Here is a 17,695-nt window from a genome sequence, read left to right as displayed (position 1 = left end):
TTCCTCATCCCTTTCTCTCTCCCTCCAGGTATTGGGTCACTACATCCGCAGGCAGCAGGACCCTGAGACGTTTATCAGTGAGATCAAGTACATTGCCAGCGACCCTGACGACAAATACTTCTTCAACGTGACTGACGAGGCGGCGCTCAACGACATCGTAGATGCACTAGGAGACCGCATCTTCACTCTAGAGGGTGAGCCGGAGAGAGGAAGAGGAAGGGGGAGGGAGGTGAAAGTGCTGGAAAGAGAAAGGAGGGTAAAGGGTGTCTGTGTTCTGGAGACAGGGAGGAACTGCTTTCTTATTTAGCCAGGAGAGAGAGGGATGTTACTCTCTTTCAATTGAGGAAGAGGTAAAAAAGGGGGAATGGTGCCACATTTAATCCCAGACGGAATGAAAGAGGAAGGGATGGATAGATGCCACTACCTTGAAAAGGAAAGAAGGGCGTGAGCAGCTATCACAACACTTACAGGAACAAGGGAGGAAATTATGCCACCCTGAAGTCTGTAGGGAGCGAGGGAGGAAGGGAGTGGAGGATATGAGGGAGGTAGATTCTGTATACCAGCTGGGGTCTTGAGTGAGGAGGGAGAGAGAGGGCACTAACCTGTGGCATCTAGATAGTGGCAGATTGGGGAGGGGAAGGAAGGGAGGGAATGTATGGAGTAAAGGTGAAAGGCAGATAGAAGTAAAATAACAGCACAGGATACCACGTTTAGTCCCATCACGGTATTCATGTGTCAGAGTGGGCAGCACAGGATGCCACGTTTAGTCCCATCACGGTATTCATGTGTCAGAGTGGGCAGCACAGGATGCCACATTTAGTCCCATCACGGTATTCATGTGTCAGAGTGGGCAGCACAGGATGCCACGTTTAGTCCCATCACGGTATTCATGTGTCAGAGTGGGCAGCACAGGATGCCACGTTTAGTCCCATCACGGTATTCATGTGTCAGAGTGGGCAGCACAGGATGCCACGTTTAGTCCCATCACGGTATTCATGTGTCAGAGTGGGCAGCACAGGATGCCACGTTTAGTCCCATCACGGTATTCATGTGTCAGAGTGGGCAGCACAGGATGCCACGTTTAGTCCCATCACGGTATTCATGTGTCAGAGTGGGCAGCACAGGATGCCACGTTTAGTCCCATCACGGTATTCATGTGTCAGAGTGGGCAGCACAGGATGCCACGTTTAGTCCCATCACGGTATTCATGTGTCAGAGTGGGCAGCACAGGATGCCACGTTTAGTCCCATCACGGTATTCATGTGTCAGAGTGGGCAGCACAGGGACGTTTGTCCCATCACGGTATTCATTTCAGAGTGGGCCCAGGATGCCACGGTATTCATGTGTCAGAGTGGGCAGCACAGGATGCCACGTTTAGTCCCATCACGGTATTCATGTGTCAGAGTGGGCAGCACAGGATGCCACGTTTAGTCCCATCACGGTATTCATGTGTCAGAGTGGGCAGCACAGGATGCCACGTTTAGTCCCATCACGGTATTCATGTGTCAGAGTGGGCAGCACAGGATGCCACATTTAGTCCCATCACGGTATTCATGTGTCAGAGTGGGCAGCACAGGATGCCACGTTTAGTCCCATCACGGTATTCATGTGTCAGAGTGGGCAGCACAGGATGCCACGTTTAGTCCCATCACGGTATTCATTTGTCAGAGTGGGCAGCACAGGATGCCACGTTTAGTCCCATCACGGTATTCATGTGTCAGAGTGGGCAGCACAGGATGCCACGTTTAGTCCCATCACGGTATTCATGTGTCAGAGTGGGCAGCACAGGATGCCACGTTTAGTCCCATCACGGTATTCATGTGTCAGAGTGGGCAGCACAGGATGCCACGTTTAGTCCCATCACGGTATTGATGTGTCAGAGTGGGCAGCACAGGATGCCACGTTTAGTCCCATCACGGTATTCATGTGTCAGAGTGGGCAGCACAGGATGCCACGTTTAGTCCCATCACGGTATTCATGTGTCAGAGTGGGCAGCACAGGATGCCACGTTTAGTCCCATCACGGTATTGATGTGTCAGAGTGGGCAGCACAGGATGCCACGTTTAGTCCCATCACGGTATTCATGTGTCAGAGTGGGCAGCACAAGATGCCACGTTTAGTCCCATCACGGTATTCATGTGTCAGAGTGGGCAGCACAGGATGCCACGTTTAGTCCCATCACGGTATTCATGTGTCAGAGTGGGCAGCACAGGATGCCACGTTTAGTCCCATCACGGTATTCATGTGTCAGAGTGGGCAGCACAGGATGCCACGTTTAGTCCCATCACGGTATTGATGTGTCAGAGTGGGCAGCACAGGATGCCACGTTTAGTCCCATCACGGTATTCATGTGTCAGAGTGGGCAGCACAAGATGCCACGTTTAGTCCCATCACGGTATTCATGTGTCAGAGTGGGCAGCACAGGATGCCACGTTTAGTCCCATCACGGTATTCATGTGTCAGAGTGGGCAGCACAGGATGCCACGTTTAGTCCCATCACGGTATTCATGTGTCAGAGTGGGCAGCACAGGATGCCACGTTTAGTCCCATCACGGTATTCATGTGTCAGAGTGGGCAGCACAGGATGCCACGTTTAGTCCCATCACGGTATTCATGTGTCAGAGTGGGCAGCACAGGATGCCACGTTTAGTCCCATCACGGTATTCATGTGTCAGAGTGGGCAGCACAGGATGCCACGTTTAGTCCCATCACGGTATTCATGTGTCAGAGTGGGCAGCACAGGATGCCACGTTTAGTCCCATCACGGTATTCATGTGTCAGAGTGGGCAGCACAGGATGCCACGTTTAGTCCCATCACGGTATTCATGTGTCAGAGTGGGCAGCACAGGATGCCACGTTTAGTCCCATCACGGTATTGATGTGTCAGAGTGGGCAGCACAGGATGCCACGTTTAGTCCCATCACGGTATTCATGTGTCAGAGTGGGCAGCACAGGATGCCACGTTTAGTCCCATCACGGTATTCATGTGTCAGAGTGGGCAGCACAGGATGCCACGTTTAGTCCCATCACGGTATTCATGTGTCAGAGTGGGCAGCACAGGATGCCACGTTTAGTCCCATCACGGTATTCATGTGTCAGAGTGGGCAGCACAGGATGCCACGTTTAGTCCCATGCCACCTGGCACTGGCAGAACAAACATTTACCAAACATTCAACTGAACTTCCTCTGAGAGTTAGGGTTAGGGAAAACCTGTTCCACTTTCACCTCAGCAGAGGTCCCATCAGCCCCTCACTCAGTCACTGAACCCCCACGCCACACAGATATGTGGTTGGGCACAGAAACATGAGAGGGTCAGACTCATGACTTTAATAAAATCATTTTTGAATGACATGACACAAAATAATAGCTTGGAGACAGAGAGATCTGCTCAACTACTTGTGTTGGATACTACAGAAAATGTGCTAGAAAGGTTTGTAAAACATTGTTTTGATGTTTCTGTTTCGTCACAGGGACGCTGGGGTACAACGAGAGCTCCTTCAAGTTTGAGATGTCCCAGATTGGCTTCTCCACACACGTTCTCGATGTGAGTCCACCATGTGTGTGTGTGTGCGTAGTGTGCAAGCATGCGAGCGCGCATCATGTCATTGACTTGAATTTCTGATCTGTCATTATACAGTATGTTTATCCCCCCTCTCCCATGCGTGTGTTTCAGGATGGCATCCTGTTTGGGATGGTGGGGGCGTATGACTGGGACGGAGGGGTGCTGAAGGAGGGCGCTAAGGGCCGCATCATGCCCACCAGAGAGGCCTTTGAGTCAGAGTTCCCCCAGGAGCTCAAGAACCATGCTGCCTATCTGGGTGACTTAACTTACTTACATTACACTATGTACACTTTACATTACACCGTTTTACACATTATACTACTCAACATATCACTGTTTTACACATAATACTACTCAACTTATCACTGTTTTGCACATAATACTACTCAACTTATCACTGTTTTGCACATAATACTAATCAACTTATCACTGTTTTACACATAATACCACTAAACGTATCACTGTGTGTGTAGGCTATACAGTGTCGTCAGTGATAGTGGGAGACTGGAGGAGGCTGTATGTGGCTGGAGCTCCCAGGTTCAAACACAAAGGAAAGGTCATTCTGTTTGAACTGAGTGACAATGGAGATGTCAACATTGCACAGGCCCTCAATGGAGAACAGGTAGCTAGTGTGTGTGTGTGTGTATACCTCATTGGATGTATCGATCAATCAAACTCTCACTCACCCCAAATCCCCTTCTCTTCATCGCCACCATATATCTCTCTGTCTCTCTGTCTCTCTGTCTCTCTGTCTCCCTGTCTCTCTGTCTCTGTGTGTCTGTAGATTGGGTCGTACTATGGCAGTGAGGTGTGTGGGTTGGACGTGGACCAGGATGGCATTACTGATGTTCTGCTGGTGGCTGCACCCATGTACCTGGGCCCTGGCAACAAGGAGGCAGGCAGAGTCTACATCTACTCCCTCAGTGGGGTGAGACAGGGGGGAGTAGTGGGGAAGGACTGAGCTGGTGTGGGGGAGGGGGGTGAGAGATGGGCAAAGGGGGGAGATAGAGTTAAGGGAGGGGAAAGGGTTTGAGGATATTAGCGGATAAGAAGAAGAATGGCTGGGAGCTGCTGACTCTCTCTCTCTCTCTCTCTCTCTCTCTCTACTCTGCCTGTCTTTATCTCTCTACTCTCTCTCTCTCTCTCTCTCTCAATACTCTGCCTGTCTTTATCTCTCCCTACTCTGCCTGTCTTTATCTCTCCCTACTCTGCCTGTCTTTATCTCTCTCTACTCTGCCTGTCTTTATCTCTCTACTCTCTCTGTCTCTCAATACTCTGCCTGTCTTTGTCTCTCTCTACTCTCTCTCTCTCTCTCCACTCTGCCTCTCTCTCTCTCCACTCTGTCTCTCTCTCTCTCCACTCTGCCTCTCTCTCTATCTCTCTCTCTCTCTGTCTCTCTCTCTCCACTCTGCCTCTCTCTCTCTCCACTCTGCCTCTCTCTCTCCATTTATCTTTCTCTCCTCCCTCTTGCTCTCTCTCTCTCTCCCTCTCTCTCTCTCAGGAGGAGGTGTTTATGTCTAACGGTACTCTGATGGCAGAGGATAGGTTCCAGGATGCTAGGTTTGGCTACGCCCTGGCCTCCGCCCCAGACCTCAACCATGACGGGTACACTGACCTGCTGGTGGGGGCACCCCTAGAGGACGGACACAATGGGGCCATATACGTCTACCACGGCCAGGGCATACACATCATCCACAACTACAAACAGGTAGACATACACATCATCCACAACTACAAACAGGTAGACATACACATCATCCACAACTACAAACAGGTAGACATACACATCATCCACATTTACAAACAGGTAGACATACACAACTACAAACAGGTAGACATTCACATCATCCACAACTACAAACAGGTAGACATACACATCATCCACAACTACAAACAGTTAGACATACACATCATCCACATTTACAAACAGGTAGACATACACAACTACAAACAGGTAGACATTCACATCATCCACAACTACAAACAGGTAGACATACACATCATCCACAACTACAAACAGGTAGACATACACATCATCCACAACTACAAACAGTTAGACATACACATCATCCACAACTACAAACAGGTAGACATACACATCATCCACAATTACAAACAGGTAGACATACACATCATCCACAATTACAAACAGGTAGACATACACATCATCCACAACTACAAGCAGGTAGACATACACATTATCCACAACTACAAACAGGTAGACATACACATCATCCACAATTACAAACAGGTAGACATACACATTTACATTTACATTTAAGTCATTTGGCAGACGCTCTTATCCAGAGCGACTTACTACAAACAGGTAGACATATACATCATCCACAACTACAAACAGGTAGTCATACACATCATCAATATTTACAAGCAGGTAGACATACACATTATCCACAACTACAAACAGGTAGACATTCACATCATCCACAACTACAAACAGGTAGACATTCACATCATCCACAACTACAAACAGGTAGACATACATATCATCCACAACTACAAACAGGTAGACATACACATCATCCACAACTACAAACAGGTAGACATACACATCATCCACAACAACAAACAGGTAGACATACACATCATCCACAACTACAAACAGGTAGACATACACATCATCCACAACTACAAACAGGTAGACATACACATCATCAATATTTACAAACAGGTAGACATACACATCATCCACAATTACAAACAGGTAGACATACACATCATCCACAACTACAAACAGGTAGACATACACATCATCAATATTTACAAACAGGTAGACATACACATCATCCACAACTACAAACAGGTAGACATACACATCATCCACAACTACAAACAGGTAGACATACACATCATCCACAACTACAAACAGGTAGACATACACATCATCCACAACTACAAACAGGTAGACATACACATCATCCACAACTACAAACAGGTAGACATACACATCATCCACAACTACAAACAGGTAGACATACACATCATCCACAACTACAAACAGGTAGACATACACATCATCCACAACTACAAACAGGTAGACATACACATCATCCACAACTACAAACAGGTATACATACACATCATCCACAACTACAAACAGGTAGAGAAAGAAGTGTCACCAGAAGTAGAGGTGGAGTCCATCTCTGTGAAAAGAAAAGTGAAGATTTGTTTTTAAAGTGATATCATTCTTAGCTATAGTATTTCCATTGACCTCGTTCTACGTCTCTCTCCACCACTTCTCTACCATCATCTCTCCACCTCCTTGCTCACCTCTCCTTCTCCTTGTAGCGTATCGCAGGGTCGTCCCTGTCCCCCTCTCTGCAGTATTTTGGGCGCAGTGTGAGTGCCAGATTAGACCTGGATGGCGATGGGCTGTTAGATCTGGCTGTGGGGGCCCAGGGGAGTGCTGTACTACTCAGGTAAGAAAGGAGGGATGAGGGGAGGTGGAGGAATGAAGAGGAGGGGAGGGATAAATTGTCAGACTTGGCTGTGGAGTATTTTTTTAAATGTGATGATGATCGTCATCATTGAATGATCAATTCTTCCTCCATCTCTCCAGTTCTCGTAGTATAGTCCAGATCAACATGAGTCTGTCCTTCCAGCCCCACTCCATCAACGTCATCCAGAAGACGTGTCAGAGAGGAGGGAGGGAGTCTGCCTGTCTCAACGCTACAGCCTGCTTCCTGGCTCTGTCCCGTTCCCCTGGAACTCACAGCAGCAGCTTCGGTAAGGGAGAGGGAGGGGCAGGGACTGGAGAGAGTAAGGGGGAGGGAGGGAGGGGAGAGAGGGAGGGGCAGGGACTGGAGAGAGTAAGGGGGAGGGGGGAGGGGAGAGAGGGAGGGGGGAGAGAGGGAGGGGCAGGGACTGGAGAGAGTAAGGGGAGAGAGGGAGGGAGGGGAGAGAGGGAGGGGCAGGGACTGGAGGGAGGGAGGGAGGGAGGGAGGGAGGGAGGGAGGGAGGGGGGAGGGGCAGGGACTGGAGAGAGTAAAGGGGAGGGAGGGAGGGAGGGAGGGGAGAGAGGGAGGGAGGGAGGGGAGAGAGGGAGTGGCAGGGACTAGAGAGAGTAAAGGGGAGGGAGGGAGGGAGGGAGGGGAGAGAGGGAGGGGCAGGGACTGGAGAGAGTAAAGGGGAGGGAGGGGGAAGGAGATAGGAGGGAGGGAGTCCGCCTGTTAGATTTGATAGATTTGTTATCAACACTAACATCCCCTTCTCCCTCCTCCTCAGAGCTGTCGGTGGTGGCCATGTTGGATGAGAGAAAGTTGACAGCGAGGGCATTGTTTGACGACAGCAACCAGAGACAGACACAGCTGGGGGTCAGAGTTCACACAGGACAGAACGTCTGCCACAACCTGCCCTTCCATGTGTTTGTGAGTATGACACACACCAGAGCTCAGCTGGTATGGTACTTGCAACGCCAGGATAGTGGGTTCAATTCCTAGGACCAAACAGCGACCATACATACTTTTTTTAAAGTATGCACGCATGACTGTAAGCCGCTTTGGATAAAAGCCTCTGCTAAATGGCATATACACACACACGCACACACTACACAACTAACATACACACATGCCCTGACACAAACACACAACCAACATGTACACGCTACTGCCACAACCTGCCCTTCCATGTCACACACAATGCCAAAACACACATCCTTCACCCCGACCGACACACACAATCTACATGCTGAAACATGATATTGACCTCTAACCCTTTGTCTCCATCTGTGATAGGACACAGCAGACTACATCCGTCCAATCAGCTTCTCCCTGCGCTTTAAGATCAACGACACAGAGAGCGGCCCAGTGCTGGACGAAGGCTGGCCCACCACCTTCAAGAGATGGGTCAGTGTGTGGGGTGTGTGTGGGGTGCTCGTAGCATCCTGGACAAAGTGTATGATGTAATGTACTGTTGCTGTTCGTTATCTACAGTATTACTCTGGCACCTCCATTTCAAATACTGTATACCTTGATGTCTCCAGATTGCGTTCTTCAAAGACTGTGGTGAGGATGATGTGTGTGTCACTGATCTGGTGCTGCAGGCTCATATGGACATCTCTGGGACAAGGTACATCTCACACACACAAACACACACGAACACATGTGCACACACACATGCATGGACACACACATATAGACACACACACACACCTGATCAAAAATGTTCCTCTCTTTTTTGTGTCCAGTCAACACTCAATCAGCCAAACAATTACTAAGTCAAGCGTTCCTGTTGTATTAATGTATTAATGTTGTGTAGTTGTTGTATAAATGTTGTGTAGTAGTTGTCTGAATGTAACTCCTCTCTGCAGACAGCAGCCCTATGTGATCCGTAGCCCTCGCAGACGTCTGGCTGTAGAAGTCCAGCTGCAGAACAGACTGGAGAACGCCTACAACACCAGCCTGACACTGCACTACTCACGCAACCTCCACTTCTCTAGTCTCAGTATACGGGTACGAGACACACACACACCACACAGACACACACACCGCACACCACACAGACACCACACAGACACACACACCACACACACACACACACACACACACACCACACAGACACACACACCGCACACCACGCAGACACACACACACACACACACACACACACACACACATTACACACAGATTTACAACATGAACCTGACAATTTTATTCTGTCTCCTCCCCCTTCTCTCTCTTCCTCCCTCCCTTTCGGTGTCTCCATCCCTATCTTTCTCTCTCTCTCCTTCTCTCACTCTAGGAGGATACCCAGTTGAAAATTGAGTGTACATCTCTCAGTTCCAACAGTCATTCCTGTAATGTCAGCTATCCTGTGTTCCGCTCCCACTCCAAGGTCTGTCTGTCTGGCATCAAATACAATGAACAGAAATATAGACACAACATGTTAAGTGTTGGTCCCATGTTTCATGAGCTGAAATAAAAGATCCCAGAAATGTTCCATATGCACAAAAAGCTTATTTTTCTCAAATGTTGTTTACATCCCTGTTAGTGATCATTTCTCCATTGCCAAGATAATACATCCACCTGACAGGTGTGGCATATCAAAAAGATGATTAAATGCCATGATCATTACACAGGTGCACCTTGTGCTGGAGACAATAAAAGGAAACTCTAAAATGTGCAGTTTTGTCAAACAACACAATGCCACAGATGTCTCGGGTTTTGAGGGAGCAATTAGCATGATGACTGCAGGAACGTCACCAGAGCTGTTGCCAGAGAATTGAATGTTCATTTCTCTACCATAAGCTGCCTCCAACGTCGTTTTAGAGAATTTGGCAGTATGTCCAACCGGCCTCACAATCGCAGACTACGTGTAACCACACCAGCCCAGGACCTCCACATCTGGCCTCTTCACCTGCAGGATTGTCTGAGACCAGCCACCCAGACAGCTGATGAAACTGTGGGTTTGCACAACTGAAGAATTTCTGCACAAACTGTCAGAAACTGTCTCAGGGAAGCTCATTTGTGTGCTTGCCGTCCTCACTAGGGTCTTGAATTGATTGCAGTTTGGCGTTGTAATCGACTTCAGTGGGCAAATGCTCACCTTCGATGGCCACTGGAACGCTGGAGAAGTGTGCTCTTCATGGATGAATCCCAGTTTCAGCTGTACCGGGCAGATGTCAGACATATGGCGTCGGGTGGGTGAGTGGTTTGCTGACGTCAACGTTGTGAACAGAGTGCCCCATAGTGGGGGTAGGGTTATGGTATGGGCAGGCATAATCTACGGACAACAAATACAATTGCATTTTATGGATGATAATTTGAATGCACAGAGATACTGTGACGAGATCCTGAGGCCCATTGTCTTGCCATCCACCGCCATCACCTCATGTTTCAGCATGATAATGCACGGCACCATGTCGCAAGGATCTGTACACCATTCTTGGAAGCTGAAAATGTCCCAGTTCTTCCATGGCCTGCATACTCACCAGACATGTCACCTATTGAGCATGTTTGGGATGCTCTGGGTCAACGTGTATGACAGCGTGTTCCAGTTCCTTCCAATATCCAGTAACTTTGCAAAGCCATTGAAGAGGAGTGGGACAACAATCCACAGGTCACAATCAACAGACTGATCATCTATATGTGAAGGAGATGTGTCTCACTGCATGAGGCAAATGGAAAAATCTTAGAAATTGTTTCATGGTGCGTTCATATATTTGTTCAGTGTACTTCTGATTCCAAAAACTCAATCCCCCCCACCTCTTATCTTCTCTCTGTCAGGTGAACTTCATGTTAGAGTTTGAGTTCAGCTGTACGTCTCTGCTCAGTAAAGTCCAGATGAAACTCACAGTTGCCAGGTAACTCATTATAATCCTATGGAGGAATGTAAAGGGATTCCTATTGGGAGCTTCTAGAAATTAACCTGAAATTCAGCCTACAGTAGAGACAGAAGTACTGTGTGTTTGTCTTCTCATGTGTCTGTCACATACATCTCTGTGTTCCTGGTTCCCATAGTGACAGTGTGGAGAGAGAGGCTACGTTGGGAGACAACAGTGTTCAGCTCCAGACTGTGGTTCAGTACGAACCTGAACTCTTCATCACCAGGTTAGTCTCTCTCTATCTCTCTCTCGGTCTCTCTGTCTCTCTCTCATTCCCTGTATCTCTACCTTTCTTTGTAGTGACTCCAATCTGAACCGTTATGAGGTCCACCCAACCAGAACCATATCAGAGGCAATAGGACCAGAGTTCTACACACACTTCAGGGTAAGCAGTGCACACAGAATATATCCTTAATATCCTTACTGCACACACACACACACACACACACACACACACACACACACACACACACACACACACACACACACACACACACACACACGTCAGACTAATGTGTTCTGTGTGTAGCTGCAGAACCTGGGCTGTTACAGTGTGAGTAACCTGGAGTTGAGGCTGAGCCTGCCCTCTGTAGCAGCTGGAGACCGAGTCTTCATGGCTGTTACTGAGGTCTTCTCTTACAACGTGAGTACTAACCCTCTCCCACTACTGTTGGAATAAACAGTTATTGTCATTTCTCTCTGGTTCTGAACTGTGACCTTTGGGATGTCAGGTGACAGGGGTGAACTGCAGTGTAGACAGTGACGTGTCCCAGCTGAAGGACAGACAGAGAGATGTACGACCACTACATCCTGAAGACATGCAACAGACTGACCTACTGGTGAGAACAGACAGACACATATACACTGATGCACGCACATACATGCACTCACACATACCCACACACAAGATGATCTCATTCACAATCCTAACTAGCTATATTGTGTATTTACAGTTGTAACATGTTTCTGTGTGCGGTGTGTAGAACTGCAGCAGATCGTGGTGTGTGGAGGTGGTGTGTGAGGTACAGCAGCTGCATCGAGGACAGACCGCTCTCATACGAGTCAGCCGCAGGGTCCACGACAACTTCTTCAGACAGGTACGAAGTTTCTCACACACACACACACACACACACTCACTCACACACACACACACACACACATAACACTAACTATAAAAACACTCAATCTGACTTTGTGTCTCTGTCACCAGGCTAAGTTTAAGGTGGTGAGAATAGTGAGTGCCTATCGTCTGGCTGCTCAGGAATCTAACCTGGTCACTCTGGGGAGTGGCGCCATCTGGAGGGAGGTGAGAGAATAGCAAGATTAACACTAATAGTGGAGGACTGGTTTAGCCTTGTCTGTGCCTGACTCATTTACATCCAGATAGAGGAAGCTGCCAAAGGGTGATGAATATGTCTGTCTGTTGTTTACACCCAGATAGAGGAAGCTGGTATAGGGTGATGAATATGTCTGTCTGTTGTTTGCACCCAGATAGAGTAGGAAGCTGGTATAGGGTGATGAATATTGGTCTGTCTGTTGTTTACATCCAGATAGAGTAGGAAGCTGGTATAGGGTGATGAATATGTCTGTCTGTTGTTTACACCCAGATAGAGTAGGAAGCTGGTATAGGATGATGAATATCTGTCAGACTGTCGTTTACATCCAGATAGAGTAGGAAGCTGGTATAGGGTGATGAATATCTGTCAGACTGTTGTTTACATCCAGATAGAGGAAGCTGGTATAGGGTGATGAATATCTGTCAGACTGTTGTTTACATCCAGATAGAGGAAGCTGGGATAGGGTGATGATATCTGTCTGTCTGTCGTTTACATCCAGATAGAGGACGCTGGGATAGGGTGATGAATATCTGTATGTCGTTTACACCCAGATAGAGGGAGCTGGTATTGGGTGATGAATATCTGTCAGACTGTCGTTTACATCCAGAGAGAGTAGGAAGATGGTATAGGGTGATGATATCTGTATGTCGTTTACACCCAGATAGAGGGAGCTGGTATTGGGTGATGAATATCTGTCAGACTGTCGTTTACATCCAGATAGAGTAGGAAGCTGGTATAGGGTGATGATATCTGTATGTCGTTTACATCCAGAGAGAGTAGGAAGATGGTATAGGGTGATGAATATCTGTCTGTCTGTCGTTTACATCCAGATAGAGTAGGAAGCTGGTATAGGGTGATGATATCTGTATGTTGTTTACATCCAGATAGAGGAAGCTGGTATTGGGTGATGAATATCTGTCTGTCTGTTGTTTACATCCAGATAGAGTAGGAAGCTGGTATAGGGTGATGAATATGTCTGTCTGTTGTTTACATCCAGATAGAGTAGGAAGCTGGTATAGGGTGATGATATCTGTCTGTCTGCCTGTTGTTTACATCCAGATAGAGTAGGAAGCTGGTATAGGGTGATGAATATGTCTGTCTGTTGTTTACACCCAGATAGAGTAGGAAGCTGGTATAGGGTGATGATATCTGTCTGTCTGTCTGTCGTTTACATCCAGATAGAGTAGGAAGCTGGTATAAGGTGATGATATCTGTCTGTCTGTCGTTTACATCCAGATAGAGTAGGAAGCTGGTATAGGGTGATGATATCCATCTGTCTGTCTGTCTGTCTGTCGTTTACATCCAGATAGAGTAGGAAGCTGGTATAAGGTGATGATATCTGTCTGTCTGTCGTTTACATCCAGATAGAGTAGGAAGCTGGTATAGGTTGATGAATATCTGTCAGACTGTCGTTTACATCCAGATAGAGTAGGAAGCTGGTATAGGGTGATGATATCTGTCTGTCTGTTGTTTACATCCAGATAGAGTAGGAAGCTGGTATAGGGTGATGATATCTGTCTGTTGTTTACATCCAGATAGAGTAGGAAGCTGGTATAGGGTGATGATATCTGTCTGTTGTTTACATCCAGATAGAGTAGGAAGCTGGTATAGGGTGATGATGTCTGTCTGTTGTTTACATCCAGATAGAGTAGGAAGCTGGTATAGGGTGATGATATCTGTCTGTTGTTTACATCCAGATAGAGTAGGAAGCTGGTATAGGGTGATGATATCTGTCTGTTGTTTACATCCAGATAGAGTAGGAAGCTGGTATAGGGTGATGATATCTGTCTGTTGTTTACATCCAGATAGAGTAGGAAGCTGTTATAGGGTGATGATATCTGTCTGTTGTTTACATCCAGATAGAGTAGGAAGCTGTTATAGGGTAATGATATGTCTGTTGTTTACATCCAGATAGAGTAGGAAGCTGGTATAGGGTGATGATATCTGTCTGTTGTTTACATCCAGATAGAGTAGGAAGCTGGTATAGGGTGATGATGTCTGTCTGTTGTTTACATCCAGATAGAGTAGGAAGCTGGTATAGGGTGATGATATCTGTCTGTTGTTTACATCCAGATAGAGTAGGAAGCTGGTATAGGGTGATGATGTCTGTCTGTTGTTTACATCCAGATAGAGTAGGAAGCTGGTATAGGGTGATGATGTCTGTCTGTTGTTTACATCCAGATAGAGTAGGAAGCTGGTATAGGGTGATGATGTCTGTCTGTTGTTTACATCCAGATAGAGTAGGAAGCTGGTATAGGGTGATGATATCTGTCTGTTGTTTACATCCAGATAGAGTAGGAAGCTGGTATAGGGTGATGATGTCTGTCTGTTGTTTACATCCAGATAGAGTAGGAAGCTGGTATAGGGTGATGATGTCTGTCTGTTGTTTACATCCAGATAGAGTAGGAAGCTGGTATAGGGTGATGATATCTGTCTGTTGTTTACATCCAGATAGAGTAGGAAGCTGGTATAGGGTGATGATATCTGTCTGTTGTTTACATCCAGATAGAGTAGGAAGCTGGTATAGGGTGATGATGTCTGTCTGTTGTTTACATCCAGATAGAGTAGGAAGCTGGTATAGGGTGATGATATCTGTCTGTTGTTTACATCCAGATAGAGTAGGAAGCTGGTATAGGGTGATGATATCTGTCTGTTGTTTACATCCAGATAGAGTAGGAAGCTGGTATAGGGTGATGATATCTGTCTGTTGTTTACATCCAGATAGAGTAGGAAGCTGTTATAGGGTGATGATATCTGTCTGTTGTTTACATCCAGATAGAGTAGGAAGCTGTTATAGGGTAATGATATGTCTGTTGTTTACATCCAGATAGAGTAGGAAGCTGGTATAGGGTGATGATATCTGTCTGTTGTTTACATCCAGATAGAGTAGGAAGCTGGTATAGGGTGATGATGTCTGTCTGTTGTTTACATCCAGATAGAGTAGGAAGCTGGTATAGGGTGATGATATCTGTCTGTTGTTTACATCCAGATAGAGTAGGAAGCTGGTATAGGGTGATGATGTCTGTCTGTTGTTTACATCCAGATAGAGTAGGAAGCTGGTATAGGGTGATGATGTCTGTCTGTTGTTTACATCCAGATAGAGTAGGAAGCTGGTATAGGGTGATGATGTCTGTCTGTTGTTTACATCCAGATAGAGTAGGAAGCTGGTATAGGGTGATGATATCTGTCTGTTGTTTACATCCAGATAGAGTAGGAAGCTGGTATAGGGTGATGATGTCTGTCTGTTGTTTACATCCAGATAGAGTAGGAAGCTGGTATAGGGTGATGATGTCTGTCTGTTGTTTACATCCAGATAGAGTAGGAAGCTGGTATAGGGTGATGATATCTGTCTGTTGTTTACATCCAGATAGAGTAGGAAGCTGGTATAGGGTGATGATATCTGTCTGTTGTTTACATCCAGATAGAGTAGGAAGCTGTTATAGGGTGATGATGTCTGTCTGTTGTTTACATCCAGATAGAGTAGGAAGCTGGTATAGGGTGATGATATCTGTCTGTTGTTTACATCCAGATAGAGTAGGAAGCTGGTATAGGGTGATGATGTCTGTCTGTTGTTTACATCCAGATAGAGTAGGAAGCTGGTATAGGGTGATGATGTCTGTCTGTTGTTTACATCCAGATAGAGTAGGAAGCTGGTATAGGGTGATGATATCTGTCTGTTGTTTACATCCAGATAGAGTAGGAAGCTGGTATAGGGTGATGATGTCTGTCTGTTGTTTACATCCAGATAGAGTAGGAAGCTGGTATAGGGTGATGATGTCTGTCTGTTGTTTACATCCAGATAGAGTAGGAAGCTGGTATAGGGTGATGATGTCTGTCTGTTGTTTACATCCAGATAGAGTAGGAAGCTGGTATAGGGTGATGATATCTGTCTGTTGTTTACATCCAGATAGAGTAGGAAGCTGGTATAGGGTGATGATGTCTGTCTGTTGTTTACATCCAGATAGAGTAGGAAGCTGGTATAGGGTGATGATGTCTGTCTGTTGTTTACATCCAGATAGAGTAGGAAGCTGGTATAGGGTGATGATATCTGTCTGTTGTTTACATCCAGATAGAGTAGGAAGCTGTTATAGGGTAATGATATGTCTGTTGTTTACATCCAGATAGAGTAGGAAGCTGGTATAGGGTGATGATATCTGTCTGTTGTTTACATCCAGATAGAGTAGGAAGCTGGTATAGGGTGATGATGTCTGTCTGTTGTTTACATCCAGATAGAGTAGGAAGCTGGTATAGGGTGATGATGTCTGTCTGTTGTTTACATCCAGATAGAGTAGGAAGCTGGTATAGGGTGATGATGTCTGTCTGTTGTTTACATCCAGATAGAGTAGGAAGCTGGTATAGGGTGATGATATCTGTCTGTTGTTTACATCCAGATAGAGTAGGAAGCTGGTATAGGGTGATGATGTCTGTCTGTTGTTTACATCCAGATAGAGTAGGAAGCTGGTATAGGGTGATGATGTCTGTCTGTTGTTTACATCCAGATAGAGTAGGAAGCTGGTATAGGGTGATGATATCTGTCTGTTGTTTACATCCAGATAGAGTAGGAAGCTGGTATAGGGTGATGATATCTGTCTGTTGTTTACATCCAGATAGAGTAGGAAGCTGGTATAGGGTGATGATATCTGTCTGTTGTTTACATCCAGATAGAGTAGGAAGCTGGTATAGGGTGATGATGTCTGTCTGTTGTTTACATCCAGATAGAGTAGGAAGCTGGTATAGGGTGATGATGTCTGTCTGTTGTTTACATCCAGATAGAGTAGGAAGCTGGTATAGGGTGATGATGTCTGTCTGTTGTTTACATCCAGATAGAGTAGGAAGCTGGTATAGGGTGATGATATCTGTCTGTTGTTTACATCCAGATAGAGTAGGAAGCTGGTATAGGGTGATGATGTCTGTCTGTTGTTTACATCCAGATAGAGTAGGAAGCTGGTATAGGGTGATGATGTCTGTCTGTTGTTTACATCCAGATAGAGTAGGAAGCTGGTATAGGGTGATGATATCTGTCTGTTGTTTACATCCAGATAGAGTAGGAAGCTGTTATAGGGTAATGATATGTCTGTTGTTTACATCCAGATAGAGTAGGAAGCTGGTATAGGGTGATGATATCTGTCTGTTGTTTACATCCAGATAGAGTAGGAAGCTGGTATAGGGTGATGATGTCTGTCTGTTGTTTACATCCAGATAGAGTAGGAAGCTGGTATAGGGTGATGATGTCTGTCTGTTGTTTACATCCAGATAGAGTAGGAAGCTGGTATAGGGTGATGATGTCTGTCTGTTGTTTACATCCAGATAGAGTAGGAAGCTGGTATAGGGTGATGATGTCTGTCTGTTGTTTACATCCAGATAGAGTCGGAAGCTGGTATAGGGTGATGATATGTCTGTTGTTTACATCCAGATAGAGTAGGAAGCTGGTATAGGGTGATGATGTCTGTCTATTGT

At 46.3% G+C, this 17,695-nt stretch overlaps 1 protein-coding gene across 1 annotated transcript in view; it reads left to right on the top strand.

Annotated features, from left to right (window-relative positions):
* LOC135521806 (integrin alpha-10-like) overlaps window positions 1–17,695 on the top strand; it is a 98,757-nt gene that overhangs the window by 67,807 nt on the left and 13,255 nt on the right. Inside the window, exons 9-28 of the mRNA XM_064947542.1 lie at window positions 29–194; window positions 3,471–3,544; window positions 3,674–3,818; window positions 4,036–4,184; window positions 4,347–4,490; window positions 5,064–5,270; window positions 6,869–6,999; window positions 7,140–7,306; window positions 7,805–7,947; window positions 8,314–8,424; window positions 8,562–8,647; window positions 8,889–9,030; window positions 9,320–9,412; window positions 10,804–10,880; window positions 11,038–11,127; window positions 11,202–11,286; window positions 11,431–11,544; window positions 11,633–11,740; window positions 11,885–11,998; window positions 12,112–12,207. Coding sequence (XP_064803614.1) covers window positions 29–194; window positions 3,471–3,544; window positions 3,674–3,818; window positions 4,036–4,184; window positions 4,347–4,490; window positions 5,064–5,270; window positions 6,869–6,999; window positions 7,140–7,306; window positions 7,805–7,947; window positions 8,314–8,424; window positions 8,562–8,647; window positions 8,889–9,030; window positions 9,320–9,412; window positions 10,804–10,880; window positions 11,038–11,127; window positions 11,202–11,286; window positions 11,431–11,544; window positions 11,633–11,740; window positions 11,885–11,998; window positions 12,112–12,207 — 2,442 coding nt within the window. The remainder of the gene's footprint in view (window positions 1–28; window positions 195–3,470; window positions 3,545–3,673; window positions 3,819–4,035; window positions 4,185–4,346; window positions 4,491–5,063; window positions 5,271–6,868; window positions 7,000–7,139; window positions 7,307–7,804; window positions 7,948–8,313; window positions 8,425–8,561; window positions 8,648–8,888; window positions 9,031–9,319; window positions 9,413–10,803; window positions 10,881–11,037; window positions 11,128–11,201; window positions 11,287–11,430; window positions 11,545–11,632; window positions 11,741–11,884; window positions 11,999–12,111; window positions 12,208–17,695) is intronic.

Source organism: Oncorhynchus masou, chromosome 30 (assembly GCF_036934945.1).
Source record: "Oncorhynchus masou masou isolate Uvic2021 chromosome 30, UVic_Omas_1.1, whole genome shotgun sequence".
Lineage (NCBI taxonomy): Eukaryota > Metazoa > Chordata > Actinopteri > Salmoniformes > Salmonidae > Oncorhynchus > Oncorhynchus masou.
Note: the sequence above shows the minus strand (reverse complement) of the source record. Positions and strands in the feature narration are given on the sequence as shown.